General features: G+C 39.8%; 1 protein-coding gene across 5 annotated transcripts in view; it reads right to left on the bottom strand.

Annotated features, from left to right (window-relative positions):
* Positions 1-13,994, bottom strand: part of POGZ (pogo transposable element derived with ZNF domain) — a 55,964-nt gene extending 41,970 nt beyond the window's left edge. For 2 of the 5 annotated variants that reach the window (XM_017877673.1, XM_017877675.1), the window contains exons 1-3: positions 2,076-2,243; positions 1,852-1,976; positions 695-853 (exon numbers count right to left, since the gene is read on the bottom strand). In XM_017877673.1, coding sequence (XP_017733162.1) covers positions 695-853; positions 1,852-1,975 — 283 coding nt within the window. In that variant the 5' untranslated portion in view covers position 1,976; positions 2,076-2,243. Of the gene's footprint in view, positions 1-694; positions 854-1,851; positions 1,977-2,075; positions 2,244-13,065 lie in introns of those variants that run through there. The other 3 variants (XM_017877676.1, XM_017877677.1, XM_017877674.1) reach the window with 2 other exon arrangements.
* Positions 13,995-15,694: the final 1,700 nt, after the last annotated feature.

Genomic DNA, 15,694 nt, shown 5'->3' with positions numbered 1-15,694 from the left:
TAGTTTTAAAGGAAATAAAATAATTAAAAAATGAAGTCCCTTGCAGCAATGCAATGACTCTATGAAAGTGCCTACCTTCAGTTATGAATCTTGAGATATAACTGGTCAACTCATCTTCGGAGTGTTAGAAACAGACATCAGAAATTAAATAGAAACCAGTACTATATAGCCTTTCTAGTAAAAAAAACAAAACAAAACAAAACACTAAAAACGCTAGTCTTTCACCATTTCTTTCATGTAGACAACAACCCTATCCTATCTTCCACACTCAGGAACCAATAAGCAAATGAATCTGCCAGAGAAAATACAGAACTGCCCTGGGAAAATTCTTACCAAACTAATGGAATTTTTGTAATTAAAGAAACAAAAACAACCAACCAAACAAACAAAAAAAGCCCCAGATCTCTTTAACAGTTAGGAATTTTGGGTTGACATTTTCTCTCCTAGAAATTATCAGTAGCAAGAATCTACTGCTCTCTCACTTGAAACACCAGTTATCGAGTCAGCACTAACTTAGAAGGAATAGCACCATCTACAGAAATCACTTCCATATCAGAGAATCATTACTAAATTCATTTTCCAACTAGTAGAACCACATCTGTACCTAACTAAACAGGTATGGCTGCCCCTGAGACCTTTTTTATTCTTTCACCCCTCTAGCCCAGGATTATTATTTCCCAATAATCCCACTTACCATTGTTGTTGGCAATTAGTGTGACAAGAGTCTTCTTTGTACTGTCGCTGTTCTGTGCCCCGCTGCTACTAACGGTGGTGGATGTAGAGAGGTGCCCAGCAACAGAAGCATGGGCAGCGATGGGCACTGGAGCCGAGACTGGCTGCTGGCTCACAGAAACTGTGGGGAAGGGGAGGCACAGTCACTTGGAGACAGGGACAGATGACACTAAAGGATACTGCTCTAATCTTCCCTTTCCATCTTGTTGTGGATCTCTATAGCCAAAAAGTTTCCTGTTTCATAAATCCAACTGTTCATGTGATTTCTCCTCCTACTTAACCCTTAGTCCACCATTTAAACACAAACCCTTCTTCTTTGTCTCACATCTCCTGGTTAATTAGGTTACATCACTGAGCCCACTGAACTGGGATTTTAATACTTTGCTTACATAACACTAGCAAACCTCTACGACTCAAAGGTTTACTATTACCACTAGTGGTATTCATAACCATGCACATTAAGCCATCCAAAAAGACCTTGAACTGTGCCCTATTTCAGCCTAAACCAATGCCATCTTCAGGTCTCAAAACAGGAAAGATAAAAATAAAGAGCAACTGGTACAATTTAGGGGAGCAAAAGAACTACCACTCATTTTCTGCATTCAGGGCAATCTAGAATTTGACTCAGCAGTATCACCTTTATGAAAGAAAAGCTAACAAGCCTAAATTTGTAAACTGTCCATGAAGGCACACAAGGCAATTTCTACTCTGCTCACAAAGGAAACCAAGTTCAAGTAAAAGAAAACAAAACAGAACAAAAAAGACTATGGGAACCTATTTTTGACTGGGTACATAAATGAGCACTGACACACACACACCACCACTTTGAATTCTTGTTCATACATCTTTTAGTAAGAAGACTGCTAGATATTTGATAAACACTGGTTAATCCAACCTTCCGATGTTTTCAATGAAATAAATATATAATTTCTAGCTATATGGATGAGGAAACTGAGGTTTTCACAGACTACAGCATGGGAAAAAAGGTAGCACCGGTGAGTGCCACAATGAGGTCTCCCTGGACTCTTAAAAGTCCTTTTTCATCTCACACTTTGTTAACCAAAATACCATTCAATTTAATTAATTTAAATCATCTAAGATCAGAAGAGCTTTTGTTACCTGTGGTAGTTTTATCCACTGAATTATAATCTTCAACTACAGAGTCCTCAATGACATCACTGATTTTCTGCCACGGCTCCAACTCCTCCTCCTCACATTCCATGAACAGGTCGGTGTCTGCCATGCTACAAGAAAAACATTCAAATAAGATATGGGCCTAAGAATAGGAGATACTGCTTTATACAAAATATGAAATCAGAACTTTGACTCCTTTGGCAACCTACCTCCTTGGGCTCCTTTATCATATCCTCTAGCCTTTCTCCATTTCCAAGGGTTCAGAATTACAACTTTTATTCTTGAATATTAGAATCCATTGCACAGCAAATTATTTAATAATTAGGGCTACAGGCCAGGCATGGTGGCTCCGCCTGTAATCCCAGCACTTTGGGAAGCCGAGGCTTCCACCTGAGGCTGGGAGTTACAGAACCAGACTGGCCAACATGGCAAAACCCTGTCTCTACTCAAAATACAAAAATTAGCCAGGCGTGGCAGTGCGCGCCTGTAATTCCAGCTACTTGGGAGGCTGAGGCACGAGAATCGTTTGAATCCAGGAGGCGGACGTTGCAGGGAGTTGAGATCACAGCACTGCACTCCAGCCTGGGGGACGGAGTGAGACTCCGTCTCAAAAAAAAAAAAAAAAAAAAAATAGGATTATAAAAGTTTAGGCCAGGCACAGTGGCTCACGCTTGTAATCCCAGCATCTTGGGAGGCTGAGGCGGGTGGATCACGGGGTCAGGAGTTCAAGACCAGCCTGGCCAAGATGGTGAAGCCCCATCTCGACTAAAAATATAAAAATTAGCCGGGCGTGCCGGCAGGCGCCTGTAATCCCAGCTACTTGGGAGGCTGAAGCAGAAGAACTGCTTGAACCCTGGGCGGCAGAGGTTGCAATGAGCCAAGATCGCACCACTGCACTCCAGCCTGGGCAATAGAGACTCTGTCTCAACAACAACAACAACAACAACAACAACAACAACAACGTTTAATGTATAATACCCAGGGCCAGGGTCAGGATGAGGACAGTGAGGTGAGTCAAGCAAGTGCAGGATTGGATTCAGTCTTTATTTAAAATAGATGTTTTGTTCATTATGGATTGTTCTGCATTAACACTGATCTTTTAAAAATGATGCATTAAAATGCATTTATTATGATTACTGAACCTCTCTGTACTCCTTTAAATTTTGCACCAAAGATGAGAACCTCACTTGTCATACTCTAGTCCCAGTCCTACTACTACCTTGTACATCTAGTCTAGGAAATTCTGGAGGCTATTCCACTGTGATTTTAGAGTCAATCCTTAATTTGAAAACACTGCCTAAATTACATGTTACTTTAAAAAATTAAAGTCTGAGCTGGGTGCAGTCGCTCAAGCCTGTAATTCCAGCACTTTGGGAGGCCGAGGTGGGCGGATCACCTGAGGTCGGGAGTTCTAGACCAGCCTGACCATCATGGAGAAACCCTGCCTCTACTAAAAATACAAAATGAGCCGGGAATGGTGGCACATGCCTGCAATCCCAGCTACTCAGGAGGCTGAGGTTGGAGAATCGCTTGAACATTGGAAGTGGAGGTTGCAATGAGCCACAATTCATGCCATTGCACTCCAGCCTGGGCAACAAGAGCGAAATTCCGTCTCAAAAATAAATAAATAAACAAACAAACAAACAAACAAATAAATAAATAAACAAATAAAGTCTGTATCTCTGCAATGCAAATGAAGAGTTATTGCTATTCTACCCTCGAGTAACAGTTTACTAAGGGTCAGTTTCCTTGTGTTGGAAAGCGAGTACTATTGTTGTTCAATGTTCAAACACAGCCTTTACTGCAAAAGCTCTAAGTGTCCTTAGAGACTTAGTAATTCTGCTGCTACATCCATAAGCGAAAACCAAAACCAACCAACCAACCTAACCATTCTGTTTACTGAATATAATTAGTTAGGGCCATTCAACTTGACAGTAGCAGTTTGCAAAATGCCCAACAGATGGCATTGTTTCCCTTCAAAAATTAAAAATATCTTGCAATGCCCCAGTGATTTAGCTACAGCCAGGGGGAGTTTGGGTTTTAATGAGTAAAGTGTTTAACTGGATTCTAACTGGTCTTTCATCTTCTATTTTAATTATTTGTCTTTCTAAACCATGAAGCAGGTGAGGAAAGAAAAAGATCTAAGAGATCAACTTAAATTCTCTTATTTTCAGGCTTAATTATATGAAGACAATACTAGCCAGAAACTGAAAAAAAAAAAATCAAATCCATATCACAGGTATTCTCTGAGACAAAGACAACACATGCCTTTATTTTCCAGTCTAATTCCACCACAAAATATATTTTAAACAATTTTTTCCTTAAATACTTACTTTTATTCCATTGTTATTTGCTGTGTAACTTTCTGACAGCTTAGAGTCAACAGATAATTAATGCACAAATATCCAACACCCAGCAGAATGAATATAAACTGTGGATAATAACCTCTGCCGATGTTTTTCAAGGACCTACTTTTGTCCTGACAAAAGTAGAGTTTGACAAGCAAACTCTCCACACATATGAAAACTTTGCTTTGGAATACGAAGAGCTATCAGAATACAAATTGTGGTTTTCAATGTCATGCCTGTGGTTATTTTAGTAGCATATCCAAAAGGGTGTACTTTTATCTTAAGTATTCGTAATACCTTAAGAGTTTCAGTTCTTTATTTTATAAAGCAATGCATTTTAATAAGAATATTGAAATTTCTTCCATTTGATCTTGAGAGAAATGGAAAGAACTCCAGCTTGGGTAACATAGCAAGACTCCATCTCTACAAAATTTTTAAAAAAATTAGCCAGGTGTGTGGCACACACCAGTGGTCCCAGCTACTTGGGAAGACGAGGTAGGAGGATTGCTTGAGGCCAGGAGTTCGAGGTTACAGTGAGCTCAAGGTTACAGTAACTGCAGTGGTGCCATTGTACTCCAGCTTGGGCTGGAGAGCAATAAGCCATCCCTACAAAATAAAAAAATGAAAAACAAATGGAATAACCAAAAAGGGTAGATCTGAAAAGATGGCAAAGAAAGATGTTTATGTTCTAACTACTTTTAATCAAGTGAGAAAATATGTCTTCTCCTTAGGTATGCGTACTGCCAAGATATCCAATGTAAATTAAAAGACTCAAAATGAAAAGAAAATCCAACTTGGCCGGACACGGTGGCTCACACATGTAATCGCAACACTTTGGGATGCCAAGAAGGATCATTTGACGTCAGGAGTTCCAAACCAGCCTGGCCAACATGGTGAACTGAAACCCCACCTCTACTAACAATACAAAAAGTAGCCGGACGTGGTGGCACATGCCTGTAATCCCAGCAACTCGGGAAGCTGAGGCAGGAGAATCGCTTGAACCCAGGAGGCAGAGGTTGCAGTGAGCCAAGATCGCGCCACTGCACTCCAGCCTGGGCAACAGAAGCCAGACTCCGTCTCAAAAAAAAAAAAGAAAAGAAAAGAAAAAAAAGGAAATCCAACTTATGGGGAAATATTTTCATGTTTTTTTTAACAACACAGAAGATGGAGTTAGCTAATAAGGTTTGTCAACTCAGAAAATATTAGGTCTGCTGATTGAACATATTTCACAAACGTACCCACAAAGCATCTCTGAAAGACACTGAAGCCAAGTTTTTCAAAACTGTCCTTGATTCTGACCTACACTTTGCTATCTCAGGATGTGATCAATTCCTTTCACTTTCAGCATCTATAACTCAGGGTCAAAAACATGATACAACAGAGATACAGCAACCTAATGTAAATACTCAGCAAACCAAAAATAGAAAATGCAAATTTAGATCCTTCTTCTAGTTTTCTAGTTATTAAAAGGAAACCTTTACTAACATAATAAAATGCAGTATTTAATATTTCTATCAAGATTCTCAGGAAACACCCCAATTCTCTGTGGTCTTTCAAGTGATCCATGGCATACAATCTCCTTTCAACTTTTTTTTTTTTTTTAAAGCCCCAATCAGGGCAAGGACAGCCTTTCAACTATTTTTGAACAAAGAGCACAGGAATTACTAAATATGCAGTGTTAACATGTACATTCAGATTCTGAAAATGTGCCCCCCACCAAAAAAAAAAAATAGATCTTCCAAAACTATCATTCCACACATTTAACCTCCTTCTATACCAAATCTTTCCCATAAGGGAAAAAACAAAACAAAACAAAACAAAACAAAAAACCACAATGCATTTATTCCCCCTCTTCCCTAATTTCTTGCTATGAAGGACTGGATACTTATCACACTAAAAAAAAATTATGTTGAAATGTAATCCTTAATTAAGGGGCATTTTAATTTCTCATTTTTTATTTCAAAACTGCCAAATAGAAATGCAAATTTCAGGTATTAAAGGCCAGCCCATAGTGAATACAGTGCTACATCAAGAAGAAAACGGCCAGGCACGGTGGCTCATGCCTGTAATCCCAACACTTTGGGAGGCCGAGGCAGGGGGATCACCTGAGGTCAAGAGTTCGAGACTAGCCTGGCCAACATAGTGAAACCCCATCTCTACTAAAATACAAAATTAGCCAGGTGTGGTGGCACATGCCTGTAATCCCAGCTACTCAGGAGGCTGAGGTAGGAGAATCGCTTGAACCCGTGAGGAGGAGGTTGCAGAGAGCTGAGATCGTGCCACTGCGCTCTAGCCTGGGCGACAGAGCGAGACTCCATCTCAAAAAAAAAAAAAAAAAAAAAAAAAAAAGAAATAAAAAAAGGAAAACTTAGATGGGCAGTAAATTTGGGACTCATACTACGACCAAGTGAAGAGGCAAATTTTCATACTACAACTATGAGTCTCTGAATCAAGACTGTAGTGGTTCCTTTTCTGCTATTTTTAATGAGATACAAATTTTAATTGAATACAAAAGTTTAGTCACATACGTATCTGTCACTCAGTTTCAAAAACTATCAACTCAAAATGGATTCCTTCATTTATGCCCCCACTTCCCCATATTATTTTGAAGCAAATCTCTAAAACATCATATTCACAAATATTTTGGTATGTAGCTCTGAAAGATAAGGACTTTAAAAGATTATAGTTTAAAAAAATTGTATGGCCAGGTGTAGTGGCTCAAGCCTGTAATCCCAGCACTTTGGGAGGCTAAGAGGGGCAGATCACATGAGGCGAGGAATTTGAGACCAACTAGGCTAACACAGTGAAACCCTGTCTCTATTAAAAATACAAAAATCAGCCAGGTGTGTAATCCCAGCTACTCAGGAGGCTGAGACAGGAGAACTGCTTGAACCCAGGAGGCGGAGGTTGCAGTGAACCGAGATTGCGCTACTGCACTCCAGCTTGAACAGCAGAGCAAGACTCCATCTTAAAAACAAAAAAATTGTATTACCATTACATGCCTAAAAAATTGATAATCCCTTAATATCAAATATCTAGTCACCATCCAAATTTCTTTTTCTTTTTTTTTTTTTTTGTGAGATGCGGTCTCATCCAGGCTGGAGTACAGTGGCACAATCTCAGCTCACTGCAACCTCTGCCTCCCAGGCTCAAGCAATCCTCCCACCTCAACCTCTTGAGTAGCTCTAGGGACACAGAGCTAACTAACTTTTGGGATAGCCAAGAGCCACCATGTCTGGCTAATTTTTTGTATTTTTTTGTAGAGAGGGGGTCTTACCATGTTGCCCAGGCTGGTCTCAAACTCCTAGACTCAAGCAACCCACCTGCCTCAAATTCCCAAAGTGCTGGTATTACAGGGATAAGCCACTGTGCCCAGCCTTTGATATGTGTTGATCCATGCAGTTACCTTTACAGATACTCATCGTGTCCTATTTTGGCCAGTGGGAATGTCTTCAGTTGGCTGCTGAGTCCTTCTGACACACCCTAGTATCGTTTGATAAAATCTTTGCTGACAGTAAAGATGTGTCAGCTCATCTCATACATTTCCTGTCCCAGACCTAGAACCAGCCATTTCTTCAAGGAATGATACTGGTGGGGAATGAGTTTCCAAGACCACAATAAAAGGCTAGGGTCATTCTTGCTCATTTTAAATAAAAAATTACCTCCATACGAATCCCCAACTATTAGCTATCTTCAACTTCGCTCTTGTATCATCTGATGGAAACATTTCACATCCACAAATACATTTCTTAGAAACTTAAAGAAAATTCTTTCTCCTGAAATTTTTACTTGAAATGTTTCAGTCTTATATTTATTAAACTACTCATTATTTCCCCTCTTATCCTATCCTATGTATTCCTCGAACAAGAGACTTAGATCATCAGGAGAATTTATATGTAGTTAAGAAATTCTGGCCAGGTGTGGTGGCTCACATCTGTAATCCTAGCACTTCGGGAGGCTGAGGCGAGAGGATCACCTGAGTTCAGGAGTTTGAGACAGGCTTGTGCAACATAGAGACACCCTGTCTCTATTAAAATTTTAAAACTTATTTTAAAAGATAAATTTTAAGAAGAATATAATCAAACGATCAAAGATTAGCAAAGAGGACACATTTAGTTTAACCAAGCCTTTTAGCAAGTAACTTTTCAAGACTATCTTTTCTTAGGCTGAGGTGGCAGAACTGCTTGAGCCCTAATTGTTTGAGCCCAGATGTTCGAGACTAGCCTGGGCAATTTGGTGAAATCCCATCTCTACAAAAAATAGAAAAATTAGCAGGGTGTTGGTGGCATGCACCTCTGTAGTCCCAGCTACTCAACAGGCTGAGGTGGGAGAATCTCTTGAGTCCAGGAGGCGGAGGCTGAAGTGAGCTGTGTTCGAGCCACTGCACTCCAACCCAGGCAACAGAACAAGACCCTGTTCTCAAAAACAGACAAGCAAACAAAACACACAAGCAAATAAACAAAATTATCTTTCCTTGAACAAAGGATATAGACAGATCATGTCAAACATTTCACACAAAACTCTCAACTATTCCTAAGCTAATAGAGATCTTTTTCAAGCAAATGAATGCAGGGGGCAGCAGAAGGGGAAAACAGAGATTTAGATACAGCAGAAAGTCTACACCTTTACTTTCAAAACAAGAGCTCATTTCTAACCTTCTATAAAATTTCCAGTAGCACTGAAAGAGTTCATCATATTCCAGAGTTCTCCAACATATATCAGGCACAGCCCAAGCTACGCACTACATCTGCAGAAGGGATTCATTCAACAGCTGTACCTAGCTTACATAAAGGGAAACCTAGTTCACAAAAGACATAAATAAATAAGGAATCTTCATAGGTGACAGTGAATTTTACCAGAGGTCAAGTTTGCCCCCCAGAGGGCATTTGGCAATGTCTAGACATTTTTGGTAGTCACAATCGGGGTGGGGATGAGGAGAGGTGTTACTGACCTATCTAGTGGGTAGTGGCCAGGAGTGCTACAAAACATCCTACAATCCATAGGATAGCCTGGAGAGCATCTGTCCCTAAATGTCAATAATGCCAAGACTGAAAATCACTGATCAAACTGAATACATGTTCTGAAAACGAGCGCAATTAAAAAAAAATCATCCCACATTCTATACATAAAGAACTATCGTTTCTTTTTAAAAATATTTGTCCTCTCAGGCCAGGCATGGTGGCTCACGCCTGTAATCCCAGCACTTTGGGAGGCCGAGGTGGGCAGATCACGAGGTCAGGAGATCAAGACCATCCTGGCCAACACAGGGAAACCCCATCTCTATTAAAAATACAAAAAATTAGCCACGCGTGGTGGTGGGCGCCTATAATACCACCTACTCAGGAGGCTGAGGCAGGACAACGGCGTGAACCTGGGAGGTGGAGCTTGCAGATTGCGACACTGCACTCCAGCCCGGGTGACAGTGCAAGACTCCATCTCAAAAACTCTGCAACAGAGCAGAACAAGGTTTTTATGAATTATTCAAATGGTTATATCATATGTTAAAAATTGTTAATAAAACCCATATATACCTCGTTTGCTTCATCCTGTAATTACCTACCTGTGAAACTTGATTTTTTTTTTTTTTGAGATGGAATCTTGCTCTGTTGCCCAGGTTGGAGTGCAGTGGCGTGATCTCGACTCACTGCAACCTCCGTCTACCGGGTACAAGTAATTCCCCTGTTTCAGCCTCCCAAGTAGCTGGGACTACAGGTGCCTGCCACCAACGCCAGCTAGTTTTTGTATTTTTAGTAGAGACGAGTTTTCACCATATTGGCTAGGCTGGTCTCTAACTCCTGACCTCAGGTGATCCACACGCCTCGGCCTCCCCAAAGTGCTGGGATTACAGGCATGAGCCACTGCACCCAGCCAGAAACTTGACTTTATCTTCATATTCATCCGACAACTTTTAGGCCACTCTTGTTCTTACCCAAGTACATATTTTCTCCTAATAAAACAAGAGCATCATGATGTTCACCCTGTAAAATTATGGTTTTATGGTTGTTTGCCACTATCCATATTGGCTGGTGAATAATTTTTGTGAAAATAATTTTCAGGTTCTTTTGTCTAATCCCCAGTTTTAAGTTTAAATTAAAAATTTTTTTTTTGAAACAGGGTCTTTGTTGCCTGGGCTGTAGTGCAGTGGCGCAATCTCAACTCACTGCAGCCTCGACCTCCTGGGCTCAAGCAATCCTCCTGTCTCGGCCTCCCAAGTAGCTGGGACTACAGGAATGTGCTAACCATGCCTGGTTAATTTTTGTATTTTCTATAGAGTTTTGTCATATTGCCCAGGCTGGTCTTGAACTTCTGGACTCAAGGGATCTGCTTGCCTTGGCCTCCCAAAGTGCTGGGTTTTACAGGCATGAGCAATCACGCCCAGCCTTCCCAGTTCTAAATTTTTTCTAGTTGTGGCCCCTTTACAATTCCTCTACAGGTTACTTTTGCTACGTATAAACTCTTCTTGCTTCTTCAACTTCCAAATCATTTTTGCAGAGAGCAGTGAATCAAAGTGACAAAATGGAAACCTATTTCTATATTCTTCCTTAAAAATCTTATTTATGGTTGAACTTAAAAGTTACAGTAGCTCTGTATCTCAAAAGCCAAAGGTTATGATCGTAATATGTTTAAATAGAAAAACATTAGCCAAGCCTGGTGCCGTGGCTCATGCCTGTAATCCCAGCACTTTGGGAGGCCGAGGTGGGTAGATCACTTGAGGTCAGGAGTTTGAAACCAGCCTGGCCAACATGGTGAAACCCCGTCTCTACTATTAAAAAAAAAAAAAAAATTAGCCAGGTGTGGTGGCACATGCCTGTAATCCCAGCTACTCAGGAGGCTGAGGCAGGAGAGTCAGTTGAACCTGGAGGTGGAGGTTGTGGTGAGCCAAGATCGCACCACTGTACTCCAACCTGGGCAACAGAGCGAGACTCTGTCTCGAAACAAAAGAAAAACATTAGCCAACGAACTACTGACTAATAATTCACATTACTTATCAGTTGTTTTGTTTATGGCATCTTTTGGCAAACAAATAAGAAAAGCCAAAAACAATGTATGAAGTATTACTGACAATAATATTTAACCTGAATCAAATCAATGATTTATTTATTTTAATTAATTTTATTTTTTTAATTTTTTGAGAAGGAGTTTCACTCTTGTTGCCCAGGCTGGAGTGCAATGGTGCGATCTCAGCTCACTGCAACCTTCACCTCCTGGGTTCAAGCGATTCTCTTGCCTTAGCCTCCCAAGGAGCTGTAATTACAGGCATGTGTCACCATGCCTGGCTAATTACATATTTTTAGTAGAGATGGTGTTTCATCATGTTGGTTGCGCTGGTCTTGAACCTCAGGTGATCCACCCGCCTCAGCCTCCCAAAGTGCTGGGATCATAGGTGTGAGGCACCGCACCCGGCTCAAATCCATTATTTAAATTTAACTTTCCGTTTACAAGAAATACAGCAATAAAAGAACAAATTAAGTATCACCACAAATAAATAATGAGATAGGCGGCCGCGGTGGCTCAAGCCTTGTAATCCCAGCACTTTGGAGAGGCGAGACGGGCGGGCTCACGGGTCAGGAGATCGATGACCATCCTTGTAACACGGTGGAAATTTTCCCGTCTCTACTAAAAAATCAAAAAAAACTAGTCGGCGAGGTGGCGGGCGCCTGTATGTCCCGCTAGCTCGGGAGGCTGAGGCAGGAGGAAATGGCGTAAACGCTGGGAGGCGGAGCTTGCAGTGAGCCGAGATCCGGCCACTGCACTCCCGCCTGGGCGACAGAGCAAGGACTCGTCTCAAAAAAAAAAAAAAAAAAAAAAAAATGAGATAAATCCAGAAGGTGGGACATTCTAGAAGGAAATAATCGAATGCAGAATATGGAACATTCTATAAAACTAATACAGTCTCTTCAAAAATGTCGATGTTCAGCTGGGCGCTAACATTGACACCCAGCCACCACGTTGGTCAGGCTGGTCTTGAACTCCTGACCTCGTATCCACCCGCCTTGGCTTCCCAAAGTGCTTCGACTACAGTTGCGAGTCACCGTGCCCAGCCTCTTTCCCCTTTTCACATGTGTGAAATTTTCTTAATAAAAACTGAGGTGGGGTAGGAGGGGGTGGTACTACCTACTCATATCTTAGCTGTGATATTTTGTACTGGTCCATTCTGCCATACCTCTTTGGTATTTACTAAATAACTGGTATCCTTGTTGGCTGAATTTCTTGATTTATTCCCACGATCAATTTTCACATAACTTGTATATATACATTTCTTTTTTATTTTTATGCAGGCATTTTCACTTAATATACATTTCTTAAGACACAGAAAAATAGTTAAATAAGAAATAACAAATTAAGGTGGATTATGTAGGCTACCAAGGAAGTACATTACTTTCTTCTATTAATCCATTATTTGACATCTTGGTAACCTAGGTGGTTTCTCTATTTTGTAGTAATTGTAACACGATTTTTGTGCACTCAATAGGTTTTACTTAACACTGCAGGCTCACACAGAACTATTAGCAATACTCAGTCTCTTGTCTCATCCTTCAATCCATAATATGGGAGTACCAGATAAATACCCTCCCGGGGGGGAAGGGGATTATTTCTTAAATGCTGGCGAATATGGTAGTCTACTTTATACTAAGGCCCTATATAATGAGCTAGTCAATAAAGTCTATATAATTGTAAAGGCAAGCTACAAACAGACCTTTGAAAACAATGTACTATTTAAAAGCAGCAAAAAGAATCCTGCAGATACACCTGCCTACTTTTAAGGTATTTAAAGGCCAGCAACTGTTGCCTATCTTCATCTCAAAGAAAATCAGAAAAAGATCTGTTTTCTACAACTCTCCTAACATACTTGGTTCTTGAAGCTCTGAATTCCTTTGTCTTGTTCTTTCATAGCTGTAAAGTCCAGAAACGAAGAACGAAGAATCCAGAAATGAAGAATTTGGTATCTAACATTTTCAATTTACTGCCAGTACACACCTGCCCAAAATCAACATAAAAGAACATTTGGAACAGGAAAATATTTTATAGAAAACAAACATTTTAAGAACACCACTTTCTTGTTCCAGGGTGAAAAATAAACGACGATAATCCTCAACATAACTGGTAATTATGTTTTCAAGTTACCTCAATTTTGGCTCTAAAAGGACTAATACCAGAAAACCTATAGGGCTGAATACTTAATATGTGTATAAAACTAATTATAGTTAAACATGTAATAAGCTTTTATTTATTCCATCTTTTGCACAGCCCATTTTGTCCCTCACAACATCTAACTGTTGTAGTACCTCACATATAAGAATCATATGGGTTTTAAGTAGTCTTAATAACCTAAAATTTCCAAACTCAAAATACTTTCTTCTTGTCTGGTAGCCAATCCTGTATCAAGAAACACTCAAATATTTAGTTCTGTGCTCTTACTAAAACAAGTAAAGTAAGCAACGAGTTCTCTTTTCTAAAGGGGTCAATATTCAGGAGTCCCTTTCCCAAGAAAAATATCTAGTACGATGGAAAGCTTTTCTTCGATGACAGTTGTGTGTTGCCTAAATTCCATTTTTATGCTTTCAATTTCTTTTAATTCTGCTAAAACCTAGCAATAGGGTAGTGTCTCTCTTCTGCTTTCCTCCCCTTCATTACATATAAAAGTATGTTTTTCAGTTGGGCACGGTGGCTTACGCCTGTAATCCTAGCACTTTGGGAGGCCAAGGCGGGTGGATCAAGAGGTCAGGAGTTTGAGACCAGCCTGGCCAACATGGTGAAACCTCATCTCTGGAAAAATACAAAAATTACCCGGGTGTGATGGCGTGTGCCTCCTGTAATCCCAGCTACTCAGGAAGCTGAAGGAAGAGAATCACTTTAACCCGGGAGGCGCAGGGTGCACTGAGCCGAGATTGAGCCATTACACTCCAGCCTGGGTAATGGAGCGAGACTCCATCTCAAAAAAAAAAAAGAAAAGAAAAGTTCTGTGGATATGGCTTCTTATCACCAACAAGAATACCAAGGAATCTATCAGAATGTTACCATACTGATATCATGACAAAGGCATTAACCAGCTCTAGGATTTGTAATCAATCAGCTCTAAAGTTTGTATTTTACAGATAAGGTCAAAACAGTGGTTTAGAAAGACTAAGTAACTTCCTCAAGGCTACAGTTTGTAAATATCCCAGTTCGTATTCAAAGTAAGCTTCTTTTTGCTTTAGAACTCTTCCCCAGGTCACTGCCTCTTCCACCAGCTTCAACTATTTATAAATTCTCCCAAAGTTCCCCAGGGGAGTTAGATTTGAATTATTTAAAGAGCAGAAACACAGGACTGACCGAATTATTCTCATTTTTTTGACCCTTAAAATTATTGAAGACGCCAAAGATCTTTTATGTGAAATTTATCTTTCCACATTTACCACATTCAAAATGTTAAAATATTTATTAATACATTTTAAAACGAGCCCATTACAAGTTAACATAAACAACATTTCAACAAAATTACCTTCCCTCCAAAAGTGAGAAAAGTAACACTTTTTTTTTGCGTTTTGCAAATCTCTTTTATGTCTAACTTAATAAAAGATGGTTGGATTCTCACAGTTACTTCTGCAATCAGTCTGTTGCTATATGTCATTTTGGTTAAGTATATAATGAAAATCTAGTCGGAAAAGGAAGAAGTATTTTAATAACCTTTTCAGATAACTGTGGATATTGGTAAACACTAAAACTCAACAAATGGTAGTTTCTTTTTTTTTTAAATGAATAGAGACAGGGTCTCACTATGTTGACCAGGCTCAACTCAAACTATCCTTCCACCTAAGCCTTCCAAAGTGCTGGGATTACAGGAGTGAGCCAAACTACTATGCTAGGCCAAATAGTAGTTTCTTAAAGGATAGTAACATTTTGGAACCTGAAACCATATCAATCCACTTTTTTACTGTTAAAATCCATTGCTATATCTGGTATTTTCAAAGGCTCTTTTACTTTTGCTTGATTTTGCAACATCACGCATTGGTCATCTGCAAAATACAGATTTACTAAGTTATGCCCATCTTCCAAATGACATTTTCATTACACAACATTTTTAAATATTACAGTCCTTAACCACTGATATCATAAGGGAAATTTTTTAAGTACTAGGAAGCTGTCAAACTCCAGCTGTCAACTTTTTAAAAATTCTAATTTTCACCCAAATTTTATCACTGGTAATAAATACTGTCAATTGTTTTCCTAAAAGTGACAAGCTCACTTCATTTTCAAGAAATACCTGCCAAATACTAAGTGTGAAAAACCACAGTTTGCCAGTCGTTCTTTCAAGTAAAAATGGTACTCCATGATATAAGCCACTCACAACCCAATCCCACAAATGCTTTTCCCTCATGACAACAATCACACCTCCGTAGGCAGCATAAATGCTTTATCCATGTTTATTTCATCTCAAATTCTTAAAAATTAAAAAGACAGGCCCGGTGCGGTGGCTCACACCTGTAATCCCAGCACTT

This window comes from Rhinopithecus bieti, unplaced genomic scaffold, assembly GCF_001698545.2.
Source record: "Rhinopithecus bieti isolate Rb0 unplaced genomic scaffold, ASM169854v2 scaffold_10548, whole genome shotgun sequence".
NCBI classification, from domain to species: Eukaryota; Metazoa; Chordata; class Mammalia; order Primates; family Cercopithecidae; genus Rhinopithecus; species Rhinopithecus bieti.
This window is presented reverse-complemented; position numbering and strand designations above follow the sequence as displayed.